Below are 18,522 nucleotides of genomic sequence, written 5' to 3' on the forward strand. Positions count from 1 at the left end.
TGTACTAGCCCAAAATTTTGGTCTTCCACTGAAGGTAAACTAGTCCATTATTCTTTGAGTGCTGTACTTTCACATGTTACCTAGAAGGCAAGATACCTGTTTTCGTCATTACAACTTAAAATATCCAAAATGTTATTCTGTGGTGAGAGTTTATTATTAGACTTAAAAACTTCCACCTCGTTTAGCTGGAAACATTTTCTTATTATCTAATTCAGGTTCTGCTTTTTTTTTTTTCTTGCATTTTTCCTCTGAAGTGTTCAATGAAATGTGAGAAGTACTGCTTGATAAAATTATCCTGGAAAAGGCATGCCATTTTGGCATTGTATAGCACTTTTTTATCAGTTTTCTTCTAGATACATTTGGTATCACGGAAAATGATAATAATCTATTTTGGCTTGAAAACAATATTTGTCCTTTTATCATGACAATGAGTTATTCTGGAACTGTTGTTACATAATCATTCACCTCTTGGATTTTTGAAGCCTTTTTCATTAAGTTTTCAAGACCATATTGACGAGCACTTTGAATATCTTTGTAATTACTGATTTCTGATTGCTACCCTTGCTGAATGCATATTATTGTGAAAAGTGGTTCTATTTAGTTGATGTCTTTTGTCAGAACGTGCTGGGGCTCAAGTTGTTGAATGTGCATGTGTAATCGAGTTACCTGATTTAAAGGTGCGTACATTATCTACTCATGGCTAACTCCGCCTCCTTAGGTATTTATTTAATGACTTCTGTTAATATTTGTTTTTGGTTAAATAAAGCTGCTTATTTTACACTTTCCCCATGAGTTGTTCGTACAGCTGAATCGATCCTTTTCTCACATTTGTAATGATAACCTCTTATTCTTATTTATATTTTCATGGAGAAGGGCCAAATTGGCCTCTCAACTTTTTGATTTTTGTCAGTTGAACGCCTAAAGTTTTTTGACCAAAATCGGGAAGTTCCCCTTTTGTTCGCTAAACTACACTCTGGAAACCTGCTGATAAGATTGTTGATTTGGCCAAACCCTTCACGACTAAAAGGTCACACTATTTGAGTTGTGGATATAGTCTTTTTTGTGAAGTAAGGTTAGGTTGTATATAGAAGTGACTTTCTTCTATCCCAAAATAGAGGTCCTCGCCCCTTTTCTAGGCAATGATGGAGTCTTGTGGGACAAGTACTTGCAGTCGACAGTGACGGATCTGTCATGCTTTAAACTCTGTTGCATGTTAGTCTTTAAATTGGTATTATCCAATGTTGCAGGGCCGGGACCGCTTGAATGGGAAGCCCTTGTATGTGCTTGTGGAGTCTCACTAGCAGTACCATCTGTGCTGCAGCATGGTATTGTTCATACTGTACATTTGAAGACTATGGTTTGGCTCCGTTTTTGTGGAATACCCTTTCATTATTCTTTTGCGTAGTGAATCTGAATTTTGGGGAAACTTGACATTGAGTTTATTATGGCAAAGGGTTTCTTTTGGCAATGCTCAGCTCATTTTGTCTCAAGATTTAATTTGTATAGCCTGTTTTTGATATTGTTATCGAATCGGCCTCTCTGAAACAGCTTTTTTTGCCTCATGGGTTGGGTGGTTTCTTTCTGTTTCTGTGTTGGGATTATTGTTATTATTTTGTTTTCTGTGTTGGGATTTAATCTTTTTTGTCAAGGCTCATTTTATGGTTATTCAATCCCCCATGCATCGTAGCTATTCTTGGTATGATGTGTGGTACCATCTGAGTATTAGTATTTGATATTAATGGAGTTCAACATAATAATCCCAACTCACATCTTTAGAACTCGCAATTATATGTCACATCTTACTATCTTGGGCGTTAATTTAGCACCCACGGTTTCTGCCATCACTTATCCTTCAGCTTCCGTATTTGTTCAATTATTGTGCTTTATTTGCTTTATCATTTCTTTGGAGACCATTGGGAGAAAAAACTATTTTTCCTTTTCCCAAATCAATTTGTCCCAAGCAAAGGGACAGAAACAAAAAGAATGATTAAAAGATGTCGTGTAAGTCCAAGCTTTTTTGAACATTGCACTACCATTTTGAAAACAATTTCATTATTTGTAACTGAGTCGCAAAAATCTCTAATAGGATGAATTCAATGGGATTGAAGCTATGAAGTCTCCATCAAAGGAAAAGCTTAGAGCATCTACCAGTCTTGAATTGCCCCTCACTCAAGATTTATTATTAGATCGCTTGCTGGCTGCTGGTTACTTGTGTTATCCACTGATAACTTCTTGTTGGCCTGTGATTGATCTCAATCTCAATCTCAATCTCAGTCTCAGAATGCAGTTCTTAAATTCAATCTCTAAAAATCTCAGAATGCACTTACTCCTTTCTGTCTCCATCTCACCCACCCTAGTGTCTAGTGACCCACTGCTTTCTCATTAAATTAGATCATCAATTCTTATTAAAGCCCATGCAAATTGGGATTGAATTCGGGTATAAGTATAACCTGTTATATCTTGGGAGTAAATAAAATGGTTATTTGTTTATTTAGTTTTTTTTTTTTTTTTTTTTTTTTGGGGGGGGGGGGGGGGGGGGGGGTGTTGGTGTTGTTGAGAATTTAATTAAATGGGCTATGCAATGGTGACGACAAGGGAAGCTCACCAAGCTGATGTATTAACTTCTTCTGTTTCCAGCCCCACCATGTGGAGACAAGACGGGAGCTAATTAGCTTAGGCATTGGAATCTTTGAACCCACTCCATTTATTCCTTCATCCGGAGCTGCATCATGGAAGATTCTTTTCATTAATGCAAGAATTGAATATATATTTTATCAAACCCCACACACACACACACACAAAAGAGCAAGAATGAGAATTATATTAAAAGAGAGTGATTACGATCATCATCATCCGACCAGGTATTAGCTGCCTTCTACTACACTTCTGGCCAAGAGATAAAGCTAAAGTATGAACGAAATTAAAAATACTACTTACAACCTAAAATCGTGATATGATGTTCTTAAACTCTTTTACTGTTAATCTATCACTTTGAAGGGTTTATTACTTAATTAGTATTTAATTAAATTACTGTTGGAATGTTTCTTCAGCTGGTACTGAAATGCATGCTCCTCTTTGGAGCATTTATTAGCCAGCCCTCGCACACTTGTGAATACTTAATAATGCTTGCACATTTGTGAAAATGTTATTTGTACTCGTTAGACTATATCTTGAATTATATAATACATTTAAAATGATAAAAATATCCGCCACCCAAGGTGGTGAGGTACATGACTAGAATATCTTTCATTCAAGATGGCTCGAGGCGATGAGACATAAGGGGTATTTTAATCATTTGTGCACGTATATGTAACTAAAGGTGTAGCCTTGGATGTACAAGTAGCATGGTTCGTACTATAAACACTCTACACCCAACGGCTCTAATCCAACACTATAAATGCTCCTCTAAGGGAACGTCTATATGGATCAAAGACAAGGCTTGCTTTGAGAAAAAAAGAAAAAAAAACTCTTTATTTTTTCAACTTTTGGAAGAAAAACAAAACAAATAACAAACATTCACTCCAACAAGACCACAGTTAGAGCACTAAAACTTGTAATGTAAAGCCAATAAATAGACAACTAGAATATATGGAAACATAAAAACAAATAATAAGCATTCATCTCAATAAGATCACAACCAAAACACTCATGTGGGTCTTGGAATATCAGCCTTAGTGTCACCCATCTATGATATGGCAATTTGTGAATGTTAGATAGATGAATTTGTGATGATGAACCTACCCTAATGGCGTTAAGTACGATTATACATCTATTGGACTAATCCCAAGGGCATAGGTGTAACGCCCCACATCTTGGTACATAGTAAGGTTATATCCATAAAAATTATATCTCACGGGCGTTAAGGAAACTCGTAACAACAGAGCACCAGATCGAACCTGTCGCTTAATTACTTAGGGTCTCTACTAGGTTTTTTTAGTTTAAGTATAAAAGTGAAAACACACGACCTTTAGAAAAAACAACATCCATGTGCTATAGGAGAAATTGACTACATGGAATTGGAAAGTACATCACTTTTAGTACAAGGCATACGAATGCAAGAAAATAAATTAAGCTTCAACCATCTCTTTCCCAAGTCTCCTACTTGCCTCCGTTGTGCCTCAACTTCACCTAAATGAACAGTAAAGCTATAAGTTCATCATAAGGTCCTTGTGAAAATCGTTTCCAATATCCTACCACAGACTAAAATATCCTCAAAGTTAGTCAAATCAAAACCCAAATCAAGACCATATATTCTAGATCTGATACCAGCAAATGGCCAACATGGCATAAGAATGATGCAGGATTGATGACCAGGATTTTAGTTCTCAAATGGAATACTTTGGTTTCTAATCAAATTTATGTGCCTAAAGCTAAGGAATTGAGGCAAACCATACTAGATGAGGCATACTAAGGCAGGTATGTTATCCACCAGAGTTACCTCAATATGTGAGTTTTGGGGAATGATGATACCTTTTGAAAAGGTATTATGGAACATCATGATTATGAGGAAATTAATTTACTTGGGAAAGTGAAAGAAAAATGCGCAAGATATGTTTATACCTTTCTGACTATATGAAAGCTATGAAATTTCAAGGACGAAATTTACTTTAAGGGGGGGGGGGGGATGTAATACTTGAAAACTTTGTAAAGCCTGTATACATAAAGAAATGGAACATTTCAAAGAGTTGCAAAAATTTTTGGTCAAAAGAGCAGCCTCCAAAATGAGGGTAGAAGTGTAGTTTAAAGAAAACTCGAGGCACAAGTATAACTTACTAAAACCTTGGGGTATTAACATAATAAATCCTTTCCCTAGGGGCATAAGGGAAATTTAAGGATGGCCCAGGGACCAAGTGGTAAGGGGTCTAAGTGCAATTATCCGAAAAGCTCAGGCCAAGGTATAACTCTTGAAATCATGAAATTAGACCATTAGAGTAACGAACTAAACCAACTAACCATTGGAAGTAATTATGAGACACGCAAAATGGAGCATGAGGTGGAAAGGGCAAGTGGCAATGTAATAATTATGGTGCTAGGTGGCGGAAGATGATTGGCCCGAAAAATTATAAATAAGGCCCTGGGGGTGAAGAACAAAGCATTTAGGTTGGAATTTGGGCTAGATTTTTGGCCATTTGAGAAGAGTGGAAGAGAGTATTTTGTTCTCCAAAGAGAAGGGAAAATTCTGCAAAAAAAAGATGAGGAATTGGAGAAGAAAGTAGGGAGAACGGGCTTCATTGGACTTTTCGGAGTTCAGGCCAAAACTTCCAGAAAACAATGAGGTAAGTCTGATCTAAACTTATATTTTGATAGAGGAGAGAGAAAGGGAGCTATAGGAAAAAACGGAATTCGAATCGAAATTAAAACGTAGGAGAAAAACACAAAAAAATGGAGGCAGTTATTCGTCGTCGCTGGAGAAGGAGGCAGCGCATGTAGAACACCCGCTGGCAGAGGCTGCGCATGGACCCTTTTTCGATAATGCGAACGGGCGTGTTTAGCCTCTTCTAGACCTGTAAATTTCCAAAAAAAGTTGTGAATTCAAGTAGAACAAGATTATGTAAAAATATTTGATGTTTGAATTACAGAAACTAGTGTTTTTTGCGGAAACCTAGGCCTGCTTGTTGTGAACAGTAACTTCCAAAGGTAAATAGTCAAGATGAGTGGTTCTTGCATGCTTCTTGCTTCATCTTGATCATTCTTGGTTTCATTTGTGTGTGGTTTATGGCTTCATCCCATGTTTTTCTTTGTATAAAGCATACTCTTCTATTTTCGCTTCCATGCATCTTAACATTTGTGGTTGTGGCAAGCTTGTGGGTCAACATGTGTGGTCGGGGACCATATGCCCATGCGATAGGGCTAAGGTGTTTGGACATGTTGACACGGGGGTGATTGCAACATCCTGGCTACAACTTCTACAGAGGAGAAGGATTTCATGACATTTGACATACTTGCATACACACACATGTATCTTTTTTCTTGAACCATCTCATTGAGATGTTTCATATCTCATATCGGCATATCCAAATGTGCCAGGTACTCTAGGTTCCAGTTCTAGAAAGGGAAAAGAAGTGGTGCTCGATTAGCTTTAAGTTTTGATTGTTGTATACTCATGTAATCTAATTGGTGTATTGTAAATAGCAGTTAGGATACTCAAAGTTTGTAAGGGGTGTGTGAGTATCCCACAAATGTTTCGTGTTGTACTACAAATGATGTATGTAAGTTACCCATGCAACACTATAGATTAGTGGGTTTGATGTATTGTACGTGTTAGAGGGTGTTGCACTGTAGTTTATGATCCATATATTTGAGTCTAAAGATGTGCATGCATAAGTATGGGAGTCCTTTACATTCGTGTTAAAGGTATCATTGTTGGGAAATCCTAGCTATCTAGCTACTTAGGTTCGGTCCTCAGCTTCCATTGTCAAGGATTTTCCCCTAACGCTTCTGTGTGGTCTTAGTACTGATATAGCATAAAAAGGGGGGCGTTATAGTAGGTGTCGATGGTAGAACTTGTGTGGGCTGAGTTGAGAGTGGTGAAGTCATATCTAATATGTCCATCTCACCTACTGTCTCTTGAAACTCTTTAACTATTCATCTTCTCACCATCTATATCAACATCATCACCATGGGCATCTAGCGATTGTGGTGTGGTTGTGAGGCCATCTTGATATCATCTACAAAGTGGGTAGTCTACATCAACCTTTGCAGCTATCGTGAAAAGGTGTCGATACCCAAAATAGCCTATTGTGCCCTTCACATGTTGGCCATTTAATGTTTCCAAGGCATTCAATGTAGCAAAATGTTGCTTATATGCATGCATAAGACCATCCTCTTGTAAAAAAAAAAAAAAAAAAAGAAATAAATAAATGTGTTAAGAAACTAGGAAGAATACAAACTGAAAAAGAAAATTAAGTTGAAATTCATCCTAGCATGGCATGCCTAGCTCTATCCTTAGGCTAGAGTACCATCGGTAGATGATTGACAATGGGAAAGAGATATTGTTGTGTGATATGTCTATACCAAATCATATATATCATATAGTGTGATACGTAGAATGGTCCTTGGAGACCATGAATGATAGATGTAAGATGGTTGTGCCTTAACTCAATGAATCGACAATAATGGTCCTCCCAATTGCAATGGTCCTTGCCTCACCTATTCTCATCATGCAAGGCCACTTTTATATCTTTGGTGGGAGGGATGTCCTACACCATACCAAAATGACGCATGATTCGAGACAGAAGTTGCCACTCAACTTGTTAAAACAAATGAGTAGCACCTTTACTTGCTAAATCTCCTATCTTTCAAGACAAACCGAAGGTATGCATTGGATAACAGTACTACTGTATGGCTAAACACATGCCTGCAACATAAATAAACACACTAGATTAGATACTGCTCCATTTATTGTGTAAAATCAAAATTAATGATATCAGACACATACCTGGTGCTCTTTCTGCAAATCAAGCTAGTCATAGTTTAATTGCAAAAATGTGCATGCAAGGATTCTCATTAAATGTAACCCTAACCTACCAATAGGCTTCCATAGGATCGATGTCAAGGTCAACATCTATGTTTAACTTGGTGGGTTGTATCACATGTAACCTCTCCCACTACCATATATGTGATAGTAAAAGGTCATTAATATCCCTAGCCTCATGGTAGCTAACTATACATAATGATTTGTACATATAAGCAAAGAGTGGCTCTGGTTTAATGCAATCTGTCAAAGAGGTCAAAGTCTCGAAGTAGTGGTAGGTATATCAACTAAATCTTCACTACTAACTTATTAAGCAACAACAACACTCTAATGACCCACAAAACATATGCTCTTGCATACCTCTGGACATCCTTCTTAGTAAAATTGTTAGAGAGGGTAACAAAGTGCCTCCACAACCACATGAATCTCAATAATGAACCACTCAAGGCCTCTAGTGAGGATGACTAGCCAAGCAACTCTTGGCACGACTCCAAATTCCTCTAGTCAGCTATCTCTATGACTAGAAGAACATCTACATACAAAACCATGATAATGGTAATGTCTTGCAAAGTAATAGTCATCTCACCAATTGCTAAGTGAAATAGATGGGTAAATCTGATCGTCTCAACATAAGGTAGAACTTGTGCATGGGGCACCCACTCCCTTTTAACTAGTACATGTCTATACTGACTTTGCAATGTAGTCGCAAGCTTCCTCTCTCATACAAATTCTGATCTATGTAGATGCTAAAGATATAATATAGACCCGTCAATAAGCCCAATGTCATATGAATTATTAGGGACATCTATAGTCCTACAAAAAACACATGAAACATTAGTTAGTATACTCTAGTAAGAAACACAAAATGTTAACCAAATATGTAAAGAATATAAAGATTAATCAAATACGTCTATAACATAGAGTTGAGTGGTTTAAAATAACAATTTAATATGATACATTTGAAAGTAAATAGAATATTCTAGTAAAGATACAAATATAATCCTCAGGTTAAAAGAAAAATTAAAAAAGAGTATGAGTGCCCAAAGATATGACAAGAAGATGACATGACAATAAGGACCCTAAAACATCATGAAAGCATAATAATTTAATAGAATAGATATTACAAAATAAAATAAGTATCAAATAACAAACAAACATGTCAAGCCGTATGTTTGGAGGGGCATTTCCCTCAGTTATCCCTTTTTACCTTGCAAACACTACATCTCACTAGGGCTTGTCTTTCCCTAGTACCCATCTAATTGTGAATCCTAGATATATGAATGTGACTAACCTTTAGTATCCCTCCTCATACTAGGGTGTGCCACTACAACAAGACCTTTGTGTGCAATCTAATACAACTTGTCTTAGACCGCATCAAATTGCACCTTGTAGATCATTGAGTGGGTGTTACTACTGAAATATTTGTCCACATGATTCTTCTAGTCCACACACAAATAATTAGAAATAATGATGATATAAGAGTAAGGATATCTCTCCAACTGTCACTTCTGACATGAGCATGTACCCTCATCCAATTTAATCTTATGTTCTCTAAAGTCCCTATCATTCCCATTATTGTTTAGGGACTTTCTTTAAAGAATCATATTGTAGGTTGTGGGGCATTAGCTACTATGATGTCAAGGTTAGTGGTTACTCTTCCAAACTCATGCTTGCCTTCACCTAGATTTGGATAGTGCTATCAACCTGCATTGTTCTTTCATTGAAGACAATTAAGGGGACCCTATCAAGGTTGACTTGTTCCATCTTATACCCCATATCAAGGAAAGCCCTTTGATATAAGATTTTTGAGGAAGTTCTAGTATCAACCAAGATTCTCCTTACATCCTAACCCCCGACCATGGCATAAATGACCAAAGGGTCATTAAAATTTGGTTGGATGAGAAGGTCCTCGTTTGAGAATGTTAACATTCCTTCTTATTGAGTTATTTTCTTAGACTCAAGATGTCTCCTTTCACTACCACTTAGTTATTGTACCTCGGGTTGTCCACGAGGAATGTGCCCAACAACTAAGGTGTAGAATGCTAATGTGGGATTGCCATTGACCTTTCTTTTACCTTCTATGTGTGTGAAGTATGAGTCTTATCCTATTGAGTTGGACTCAATGCTCAGGATGGATTGCTCCCTCTTTGGGTCCTCTCCATTTCTTAGATAATGAATTACCAAAGGTATCCTCGATTCAACAAATCTGGTATCTCATCCCTTCGTTGTTTGTAATCTTCAGTGTCATGATCATGGTCGTTATGGAATTGATAATATTTTTCCTGGTCATGTTTGTAAGTAAGGGTCTTTATTTTATTTAGCCACTTAAGATAATTTTTATTGTCGATGCCCATAAGGATCTTAGACCTCAAGGCATTCAAATGAGTGTATTTGATCGGGTTTCTTTATGTGTTGGGCAGACCAATTTAGTCTTGCACTTTTCCTTTACGAGGGTCTAGCCTACTTTCTTACCCCGATGTCTTCTTTTTCTCCTTTTCTCTTTTCGGCCTTTTTTGCCTTTCGCGTTTAGTAAACTTCTTCCATGCTTTTATATTTCATGGCTTAGTTAAGGACATCCTAAAAACAAGCTAGTGGGTTTTTACCAGCAAATTGAGTAATTGTCCACCCTTTTAGACCATTCTGGAACATGACTATGGCTATCCATTGGTCAAAGTCCCTGATGTCGAGGGCTTCTTCATTGAACTGAGCCACATAATCCCTCAAGGACTCACTAGGTCCTTGTTTAATGTTAACCAACGCCATCATCATTTTCCTAAGGAAATTGAGAGGTGTGTATTAAGTGAGGAAACTCACATTTAATTCTTATAAATTGTGGATAGAGTGGTCAGGCGTACTAGAAGACTAATAGTGAGCATTCCCATCAAATGTGGTAGAGAAGACTCGACGCCACATTCCATCTGATGCAACTTGGACTAGTATATGCAAGGTGAAAAGCTTGATAATGGTTGGAAAGGTCACTAGTGCCATTATACAACTTAATAGCTGGGATGTAGAATTGATCAGATAGGATTTCAGCCATTATGGTCGACCAAGTGGTTATGAAAGGCCCTTTCCACAAGACTCCTTCCCCTTCTCTATCTCGACCATCTTCTTTTCCAAGTGTCGAAGATGTCATTCCTAAGGGGTTTCCCTTTCTCAAGTTTTAGAGGATGTTAAACTCTCACTTTGATAGGTTTTTGTAACATAATGGCACCACACACCCAATAAGGGGGTGAATTGGATGTTTATAATTTTTAAATTTTGTAAATGTTTGCAAGAGAAATATGAAAATAGTGAACTATGAGCAAGAAAATATAAATCAAAGTATGCAAGAGACAAAGAATTTAGAGTGGTTCATCTTAACCTAGCCTACATCGATTACTCTACCTCCCCATTATAGATTCCAATCCACTATAAAATCGGTTGCAAACCATAACCCTCTATACCAACTAGCTCCAAACTACTTCTACTAGCACAACCCACTAGGAAAAATACAAAAACAAGAGTTATAAATCTCTCAACACTCTCTCTAAAATATGTCTAGAACAAGGCTTGGATAAATCTTTACAATGAATAAAATAGCCTTGATAGAAAAATGAGAGTAAAAAAAAAGCACAATAAAACTTGAGAACAAATGATGAAAAACTTTGTAAGCCTACTTGTCTAATCTCTTCTCAAGCTTCAATTCTTTTTCTATTTATAGGCTTCGTTGTCCCCTCCTAAAGATGTAACTATTAGAGACAAAGAGATAGAGAAATCTTGCCTACAAAAACCAAGTACAGTTAGTCATTGGAGTTTCTGCGACAAAACTAGTTGATTGTTTTCAAGAACTGGTTAATTGATTCTTAAACGTCTAAAAGGACATGTCAACAGATTGCAAAAGTCAATCGACAATTTCTTGAACCATTGACTAGAAATGATGCAATAATAGTCGACAACAAATAATTGAGAGTATGCAAAATTACTAGTCGATAGTTTTTATGAATCGATCAATAGTTTGCAAAGATTGGTTGACAGTCTTAAAAATATGGTCGACCGTTTTGACTCCAAAATGAATGTTTTATTAAATATTTGTAAAACCAATTATCATCATCAAAATTAGTACAATGCACTTTTCGAGCGTTGATATTTGGGATCATCTTCTTAAGAATGTCAAGGTTTTTCCCTCTAAAAGGGCTTATCTTCATTTTTTTGGGAGGCACAATAATCTTTTTGGGATTGGCATTCCCTTCTAGAGTCATGCCTTTTCCTCCTAAGAGTGTAGGTTGTCCTTCCTCAAGTGTCTATCCTTATGTCGAGAGTGATATTTTACTCTTGTAAATAAGTTTTTTGATAATGACAATTTGTAATACCCAGGAATGATTTGAGAATATGAACGGTATTTAATGAAGGGCATAAATGGAATTTGCAGAAAAGTGAGACTATAGGGTACACTAACGAATCTTTAGACGATCGAATTAGTCGAAGGGAGTATCCTGGACCCTAGACGATTAAGGAAAATAGTATAGTATCGATGAGTTATTTAAGTTATGATTTTTAGTGATAAAAGAAATTGGATCGGGAACAGGTTTCGGTACAACTGTCGACCGGGCTGAGAAAACTGAATCGACGTAGGAGACGTCCAGAAGGTCAACGGAGCGTGTCAAGGACCTAGATTTTATGTATAGAACAACCCTTAAGTGATTTCGGGTTAAAACGAATGAATTTAATGTCAAATCAATCAACCAGGCCTAAGTGTAATTTTCTAAATTTGCCCAAGGGAGGTCAGAATGGTAATTTTTTGGGAATTTCGAGGATGAAATGGATAGTACTAAAATGGTGGGCCTTAGTGATGGTGTTGGAAAGATCAAGGGTATCATGAAAGGGGCCAAAATGAGGTTAGATGACAACATGGGGTGAAAGTGCAATAAAACAAAAAATTGCAGTGTGAACGCAAGGGGAGAAGACGACCGCCGCACTGCCATGCACATGGCCGCCGTTTCCGGTGATGGGATGACCGAGGGTGGCTTGGGGGAGGTCATATTCGGTTGTACGAAGCTTGGGGACCAAGCTTTGGCCGTTGATTGGTCGTGAGGTGATCGAATTTCGGGTATAAATAGAGGCTGAGAGTTTCGAGTTTTTGGCATCAAGTAGCTCGCGTTTTGGTGAGAATCGAAGGCAAGGGATAGAGGGCCTTTGGTTGGGAGGCATCAAGGATCATTTTGGGAGAATTTTGAGTCATTTTCGTGTTCATTTGGTGGCCAATCAAAGCTTGGCTATGAGTGGAAGGCGGACCGCCTAGGGCTGCTTGTAAATCGATTTTTAGAAGGCTTTTCGGTGTTGTTTCGGCCTGATTTTGGTGCCATTGTGATCGATTTTTCAAGGGATTTAAGAGGGTACCGATTTCGTGGCCATTGGAGCAACCGCTAGCAACCGAAAAAAGGTAGAAGATGGTGGCGCATGCAGCCATGAGCTAGCTTCCACCCGCACCCATGCGCTGAGTGCGTGAAGGCTCGTGACAAAGGGCTTTTTGGTAATTTTAATTCTAGAAATTTCCTTTAATTATTTTAGAATTTATTGTGTTGAAATATTTTGAAAAATGGTTGAGGAAATAATTATTTTAGAATTATCGAGGTGGAAATTAGGAGAAAATTAGAGGAAATTATGAAAAAATTGAGAAAAATGGATTTTGATACTCCTTTAATTAAATATGGTGTTTTAGGAGTGTCGTGGCTCAAGGCTGAGTACAAGTACGAGTATTTGTTTTGATATGCAAAATGAGGTTGTGCACGAGGATCGAGGCGATTCGAATATGTCTAGGTGAATGTTCGCCCCCCAAAATTGATTTACTGCGAGTGCTTCTATCCTAAAAACTTGGTGTCTGTTCTATCTAAATGTGTTGTGACTTCATGCAAAATGGTTTTGTTGCGTGCAAACGATAACCAGTGACGGTTGGTTTTTATGAGGGAGGTTCGTCCCTAAACATTTTAAACTTGTGCATTGCATTCTATAAACTGTTGTTTATATGATGCATTAAATTGTGAAATGTGGCATTATCTTGCATTTTGTGCGTTCGTATGGAATGTCAGCCTGAGATGTTGTCTGGATAGTGTAGCCATAATTCTCTAAGGGCGTGACGGAATAATAGGGGTATCTAATGCTGGTGTGCATGTTAGGATAGCCGCCTTGGTTTTTGTGCCAAACCATTTGGTCAGGGAAGTTGCATTAGGACGACTAGGTGGTCCATACTGTGTTGTTCATATGGGATGTCAGCCTAGGATGTTGTCTGGATAGTGTAGCCGTAATTCTCCAAGGGCGTGACAGAATAATATAGGGGTATCTGATGCTAGTGTGCATGTCAGGATAGCCGCCTTGGTTTCTGTGCTAGGTCGTTTGGTTAGGAAAGTTGCACCAGGATGACTAGGTGGTCCATGTGAAATTTTGGAGTTGGGATTGCATGGTGGTTCCTAGATGCTTAAGGTGGGAACGTAATCTGGTGAGATGCGTTGGCAGCCCCATTTAAGCTAGAATCGCGTCGCATCGTCATGTTGTCGAGTCGGTATGGTGGCATAGCTTTTAGAGAGATTACTCTTTTCCCGTGGTAGGGTTAAGTGCTTGGGATTCTCTTGGGCTAGGGCTTATCGGGTGTATTGGTTTATTTCATGTCTTGCATTCTTTCATGAAAAATGTGTTTTGAACTCTCACTTGGATGATTCATCATCTAATTTGGACTATGTCCTTGGAATATTCAAGCGTTCCAGGTGAAGGTAACGGTGCGAAGGGAAAATGAATTGCTGAGAAGTGACAGCGATTAGTGGATAGTTTACTTTATGTCGTTTTCAATTATGTTGTTACTTTTGATGACATCATGTAAACGTTGGTTTGACTTTATAATATGAATAAAGTGGTTTCGGTTATGACCTGTTAAGGTTTCGATCTAGCTTCCGCATTTGAGATGCTGTACCTGTCTTAGTTTATTGATGGTTCATAATTGATATACCGAGAAAGTGTAACGGGATCTTCAAGGAACGGTTTTGTGATGGGTTTCTGTTGTTTGTTTGGAAAACAATATCCCCAGAATCTTACGTTACGTATTGCTCTAGAGGACACGCAAAATACTTGTACTTGTACTCAACCTCGAGCCACGACACTCCTAAAACGAGGTTGTGCACGAGGATCGAGATGATCTGAATACGTCGAGGTGAGTGTTCACCCCCAAAACTTGATTTACTACGAGTGCTTCTATCCTAAAAACTTGGTGTTTGTTCTATCTAAATGTGTTGTGACTTCATGCAAAATGATTTTGTTGGGTACAAACGGTAACCGGTGACGGTTGGTTTTCATGAGGGAGGTTCGTCCCTAAATGTTTTGAACTTGTGTATTGCATTCTATAAACTGTTGTTTATATGATGCATTAAATTGTGAAATGTGGCATTGTCTTGCGTTTTGTGTGTTCGTATGGAATGCCAGCCTAAGATGTTGTCTGGATAGTGTAGCCATAATTTTCTAAGGGCGTGATGGAATAATAGGGGTATCTGATGCTGGTGTGCATGTCAGGATAGCCGCCTTGGTTTCCATGCCAGACCGTTTGGTCAGGGAAGTTGCACTAGGACGACTAGGTGGTCCATATTGTGTTGTTCATATGGGATGTCAGCCTAGGATGTTGTATGGATAGTGTAGCCGTAATTCTCCAAGGGCGTGACAGAATAATAGGGGTATCTGATGCTGGTGTGCATGTCAGAATAGCCGCCTTGGTTTCCGTGCCAGGCCGTTTGGCCAGGGAAGTTGCACTAGGATGATTAGGTGGTCCATGTGAAATTTTGGAGTTGGGATTGCATGGTGGTTCTTTGATGCTTAAGGTGGGAACGTAATCTAGTGAGATACGTTGGTAGCCCCATTTAAGCTAGAATCACGTCGCGTCGTCGTGTCATCAAGTCGGTATGGTGGCATAGCTTTTAGAGAGATTGCTCTTTTCCCGTGGTAGGGTTAAGCAATTGGGATTCTCTTGGGCTAGGGCTTATCGACTGTATTGGTTTATTTCATGTCTTGCATTCATTCATGAAAATGTGTTTTTGAACTCTCATTTAGATGATTCATCATCTAATTTGGACTATATCCCTGGAATATTCAAATGTTCCAGGTGAAGACAGCGATGCAAAAGGAAAGGGAATTACCGAGGAGTGACGGCGATTAGTTGATAGCTTGTAATATGTCGCTTTCAATAATGTTGTTTATTTTGAAGACGTATTGTAAGTGTTGGTATGACTTTATATTATAAATAAAGTGGTTTCAGTTATGACCTTTTAAGGTTTCGATCTAGCTTCTGCATTTGTGTTGGTGAACTTGTCTTAGTTTATTAATGGTTCATAGTTGATATACTGAGAAGGTGTAACGGGATCTTCGGGGAACGGTTTTGTGTTGAGTTTCTGTTGATTGAAAAAAATTTATATCCCCAGAATCTTACGTTATCTAACTCTCCAGCGAAGTGGGGTGTTACACAATTTGTATGCCAAAAGAACTCAAACTCAAAATACTTGCTTCTAAGTGTCTCAAAAATCAATTTCAATGATTTCATATGGTTTACATGTTCAAAGAGTATTTGTCATGTTTCATAGTTTCAAGAAGTGTTTTTGTAACACCCCATTTTTTCCAGACGTGTTATAACTTAGAAAATTCCAGTTAAACAATAACACAATACTCCCAAAATTTCCAATTACCATTCATCTATCTCGAATGAGAATCATCATAAATATCAAGTGCGGAAGCTAAGAATCGAACCTCAAAGTAACATTGAACCATAACAGTATTACACGGTTGTTGCTCAAACATAAATCGTAATACATGATATTCTTTTATTTTACAAGATTGATCATCAGCGAAACATAAGTTTCTTAACATGATTAAAACATATTCGAATCTTCATGAAAAAGAAAAATGCAGGAATAACTTGCCAAAACTTCATCGGACATGACAACTCGTGTCATTACTTCTCATCCATCTTGCTGCAAACCCCATCTAGAACGTTTGAATGTTCCAGGGTCATAGCCCAAGTTAGATGTTGAATTATCTAAGTGAGGTTTTATTTAACAAAATCTTATGCATGACATGCCAAATGCAGAATGCATCATCTTTCCTTACATGTTACTCATCATTTTACGACCCCACATGCAAGGGCGGGATGTGCTTACAACATCATGATATCATCATTCCGTGGCTAATCATCATTTATGCAACTCTACTTACAAGAGCGGGATGTGCTTACAACATCCGTGATAGATTAGCGATATCACCATTCCATGCGATGCATGCCAAGACATATTAAGAATGCATATATGCATCACAACACATCATATGAATGCATTTCTAAATGTATGAGGCATTATAACACATGACAATATGACAAATAAAGCATTTGCGCATTATCTGAAAAATAATCTTCACATAAAGTCATACCAAGTTAGAGTAAACTACTCAAAATAAATCAAGTTTAGATAAAAACACTCACCTTGACTTAACTTTTAAAGCCTTCTCGATATGCGCTCGAATAATTTCCTGACCAAAATCTCCGAAATATCATATTTTCCTATTTTTCCATAATTTTTCCTTATTTTTTCCTTTATTTTTTATTCTTTTCTTTTCTTTTTTCTATTTTTCCCTTCCTTTTCTACCTTACTTGCGATTATTGGCACCTCCATCTTCTCTTTTCCATTCCTTCTCAACCTCCCCATTTATATATAGGCTATTAGGAAGCAAGTGGTGACAAAATGCCACGTGGCAGCACGAGATCGCATCACTTGGCGTGGTAGCAAGCTTCCTGGTGGAAGCTTTTGCGTGTGGTAGCAGCAGTAAGGCCCGGGTGGGCCTTGCGTGGCGCAGCCAGCGCCCGCTTGGCGAGGCTGCACAACCTCTGTTTTGGGTGCCGTTTTAGGGACCTGGTGGCTGGCAAAAATGCAACCATTTTTCCTCCCAGCGCGCGATTCGAACCCAAGACCTACGCCTTCCTTTAATATATATATACACCCTATTATATTTAAAGGAACCTCACGAACCTTTCCCGAATTCACACTTCAACTCCCAATTTTCTGAAAACTCCACTTACACCCCGAACTACCATTTTCGCTTATTCCACTTGTACCCCAGATTTACCGAATATCCACCTATTTCCTCAAGTCAATATAAGTTAATATTTCCCTTAAATATTCAATATTGACCTCAAATACCGGAATATATAACCATTATTTTTCCTTAAATCTCCAAATATTTCCATAATTAATAACTCAAGGCTTACTCAACATGATCAATTTCATCTCTGTGTCCTCACAGGACCTTTGCTTTGTCCCGAAACTACTTCAGTGTTGTTCCTTACATAAAATCGAAACCCCCTCAGGGTTTTGTTAGCTTTCCGAAAATACTTTACGATCATTCGATTTTTCAAGCGGTATCGGATACTGTCTCCATTTTAATTTCTTTCAACGTCATAAATCTCATCTCAAGACGCTTGTCAATGTATTACCACTTTCCTTAGATATTTATTTTTCGGGGAAGTTCCTTCCATTGATTCGGCTATTTAAAAAGATTAAACTCTCCTAGATCCTTAAACTTAACTCCTCTAACATCACGAAATATGGGATATTTTGATATATTACATATTTAGATTTGGGGTATTACAGTTTTGATAAAAAAGGAACTCATATATCAAATCTTTAAAGTATCAAAAAATTCTTCTAAAGAGAGCATCATCCATGATTTTCACAAAGGAACATTAAATCATGTTTTAGGAGATAGGCAAAACAAAGCATGAATACTCAAACTTTTCTAAAAACATGAGAAATGATGCTTCAAGTTTTATCAAAGAAACATGAGTCTTCATAAGAACCAAATTAAAAGAAGTATCTTAAAAAATCTAGCATTCTCTAAAGTTGTCGACAAGGTGCATGATTTTGCTTAGGATTTGTCGACTAAGTGCTAAGCTTTTGTCGACTAATAGTGTTCCAAAACTTGGATATGTCGACAAAGATGTTTGCATTTGTCGACTATCAGTATGCTTAAATTGATCTCTTGCTTGTTCT

At 37.8% G+C, this 18,522-nt stretch overlaps 1 protein-coding gene across 3 annotated transcripts in view; it reads left to right on the forward strand.

Moving 5' to 3' along the window:
* LOC127812614 (adenine phosphoribosyltransferase 3-like) overlaps positions 1–2,695 on the forward strand; it is a 30,194-nt gene extending 27,499 nt beyond the window's left edge. Inside the window, exons 5-7 of one of the 3 annotated variants that reach the window (XM_052353051.1) lie at positions 619–677; positions 1,248–1,325; positions 2,638–2,695. In XM_052353051.1, the coding sequence (XP_052209011.1) occupies positions 619–677; positions 1,248–1,301 (113 nt within the window). In that variant the 3' untranslated portion in view covers positions 1,302–1,325; positions 2,638–2,695. Of the gene's footprint in view, positions 1–618; positions 678–1,247; positions 1,563–2,086; positions 2,358–2,637 lie in introns of those variants that run through there. The other 2 variants (XM_052353052.1, XM_052353050.1) reach the window with 2 other exon arrangements.
* The last annotated feature ends 15,827 nt before the right edge of the window (positions 2,696–18,522 follow it).

This window comes from Diospyros lotus, chromosome 11 (genome assembly GCF_014633365.1).
Source record: "Diospyros lotus cultivar Yz01 chromosome 11, ASM1463336v1, whole genome shotgun sequence".
In the NCBI taxonomy this organism is placed as follows: Eukaryota; Viridiplantae; Streptophyta; class Magnoliopsida; order Ericales; family Ebenaceae; genus Diospyros; species Diospyros lotus.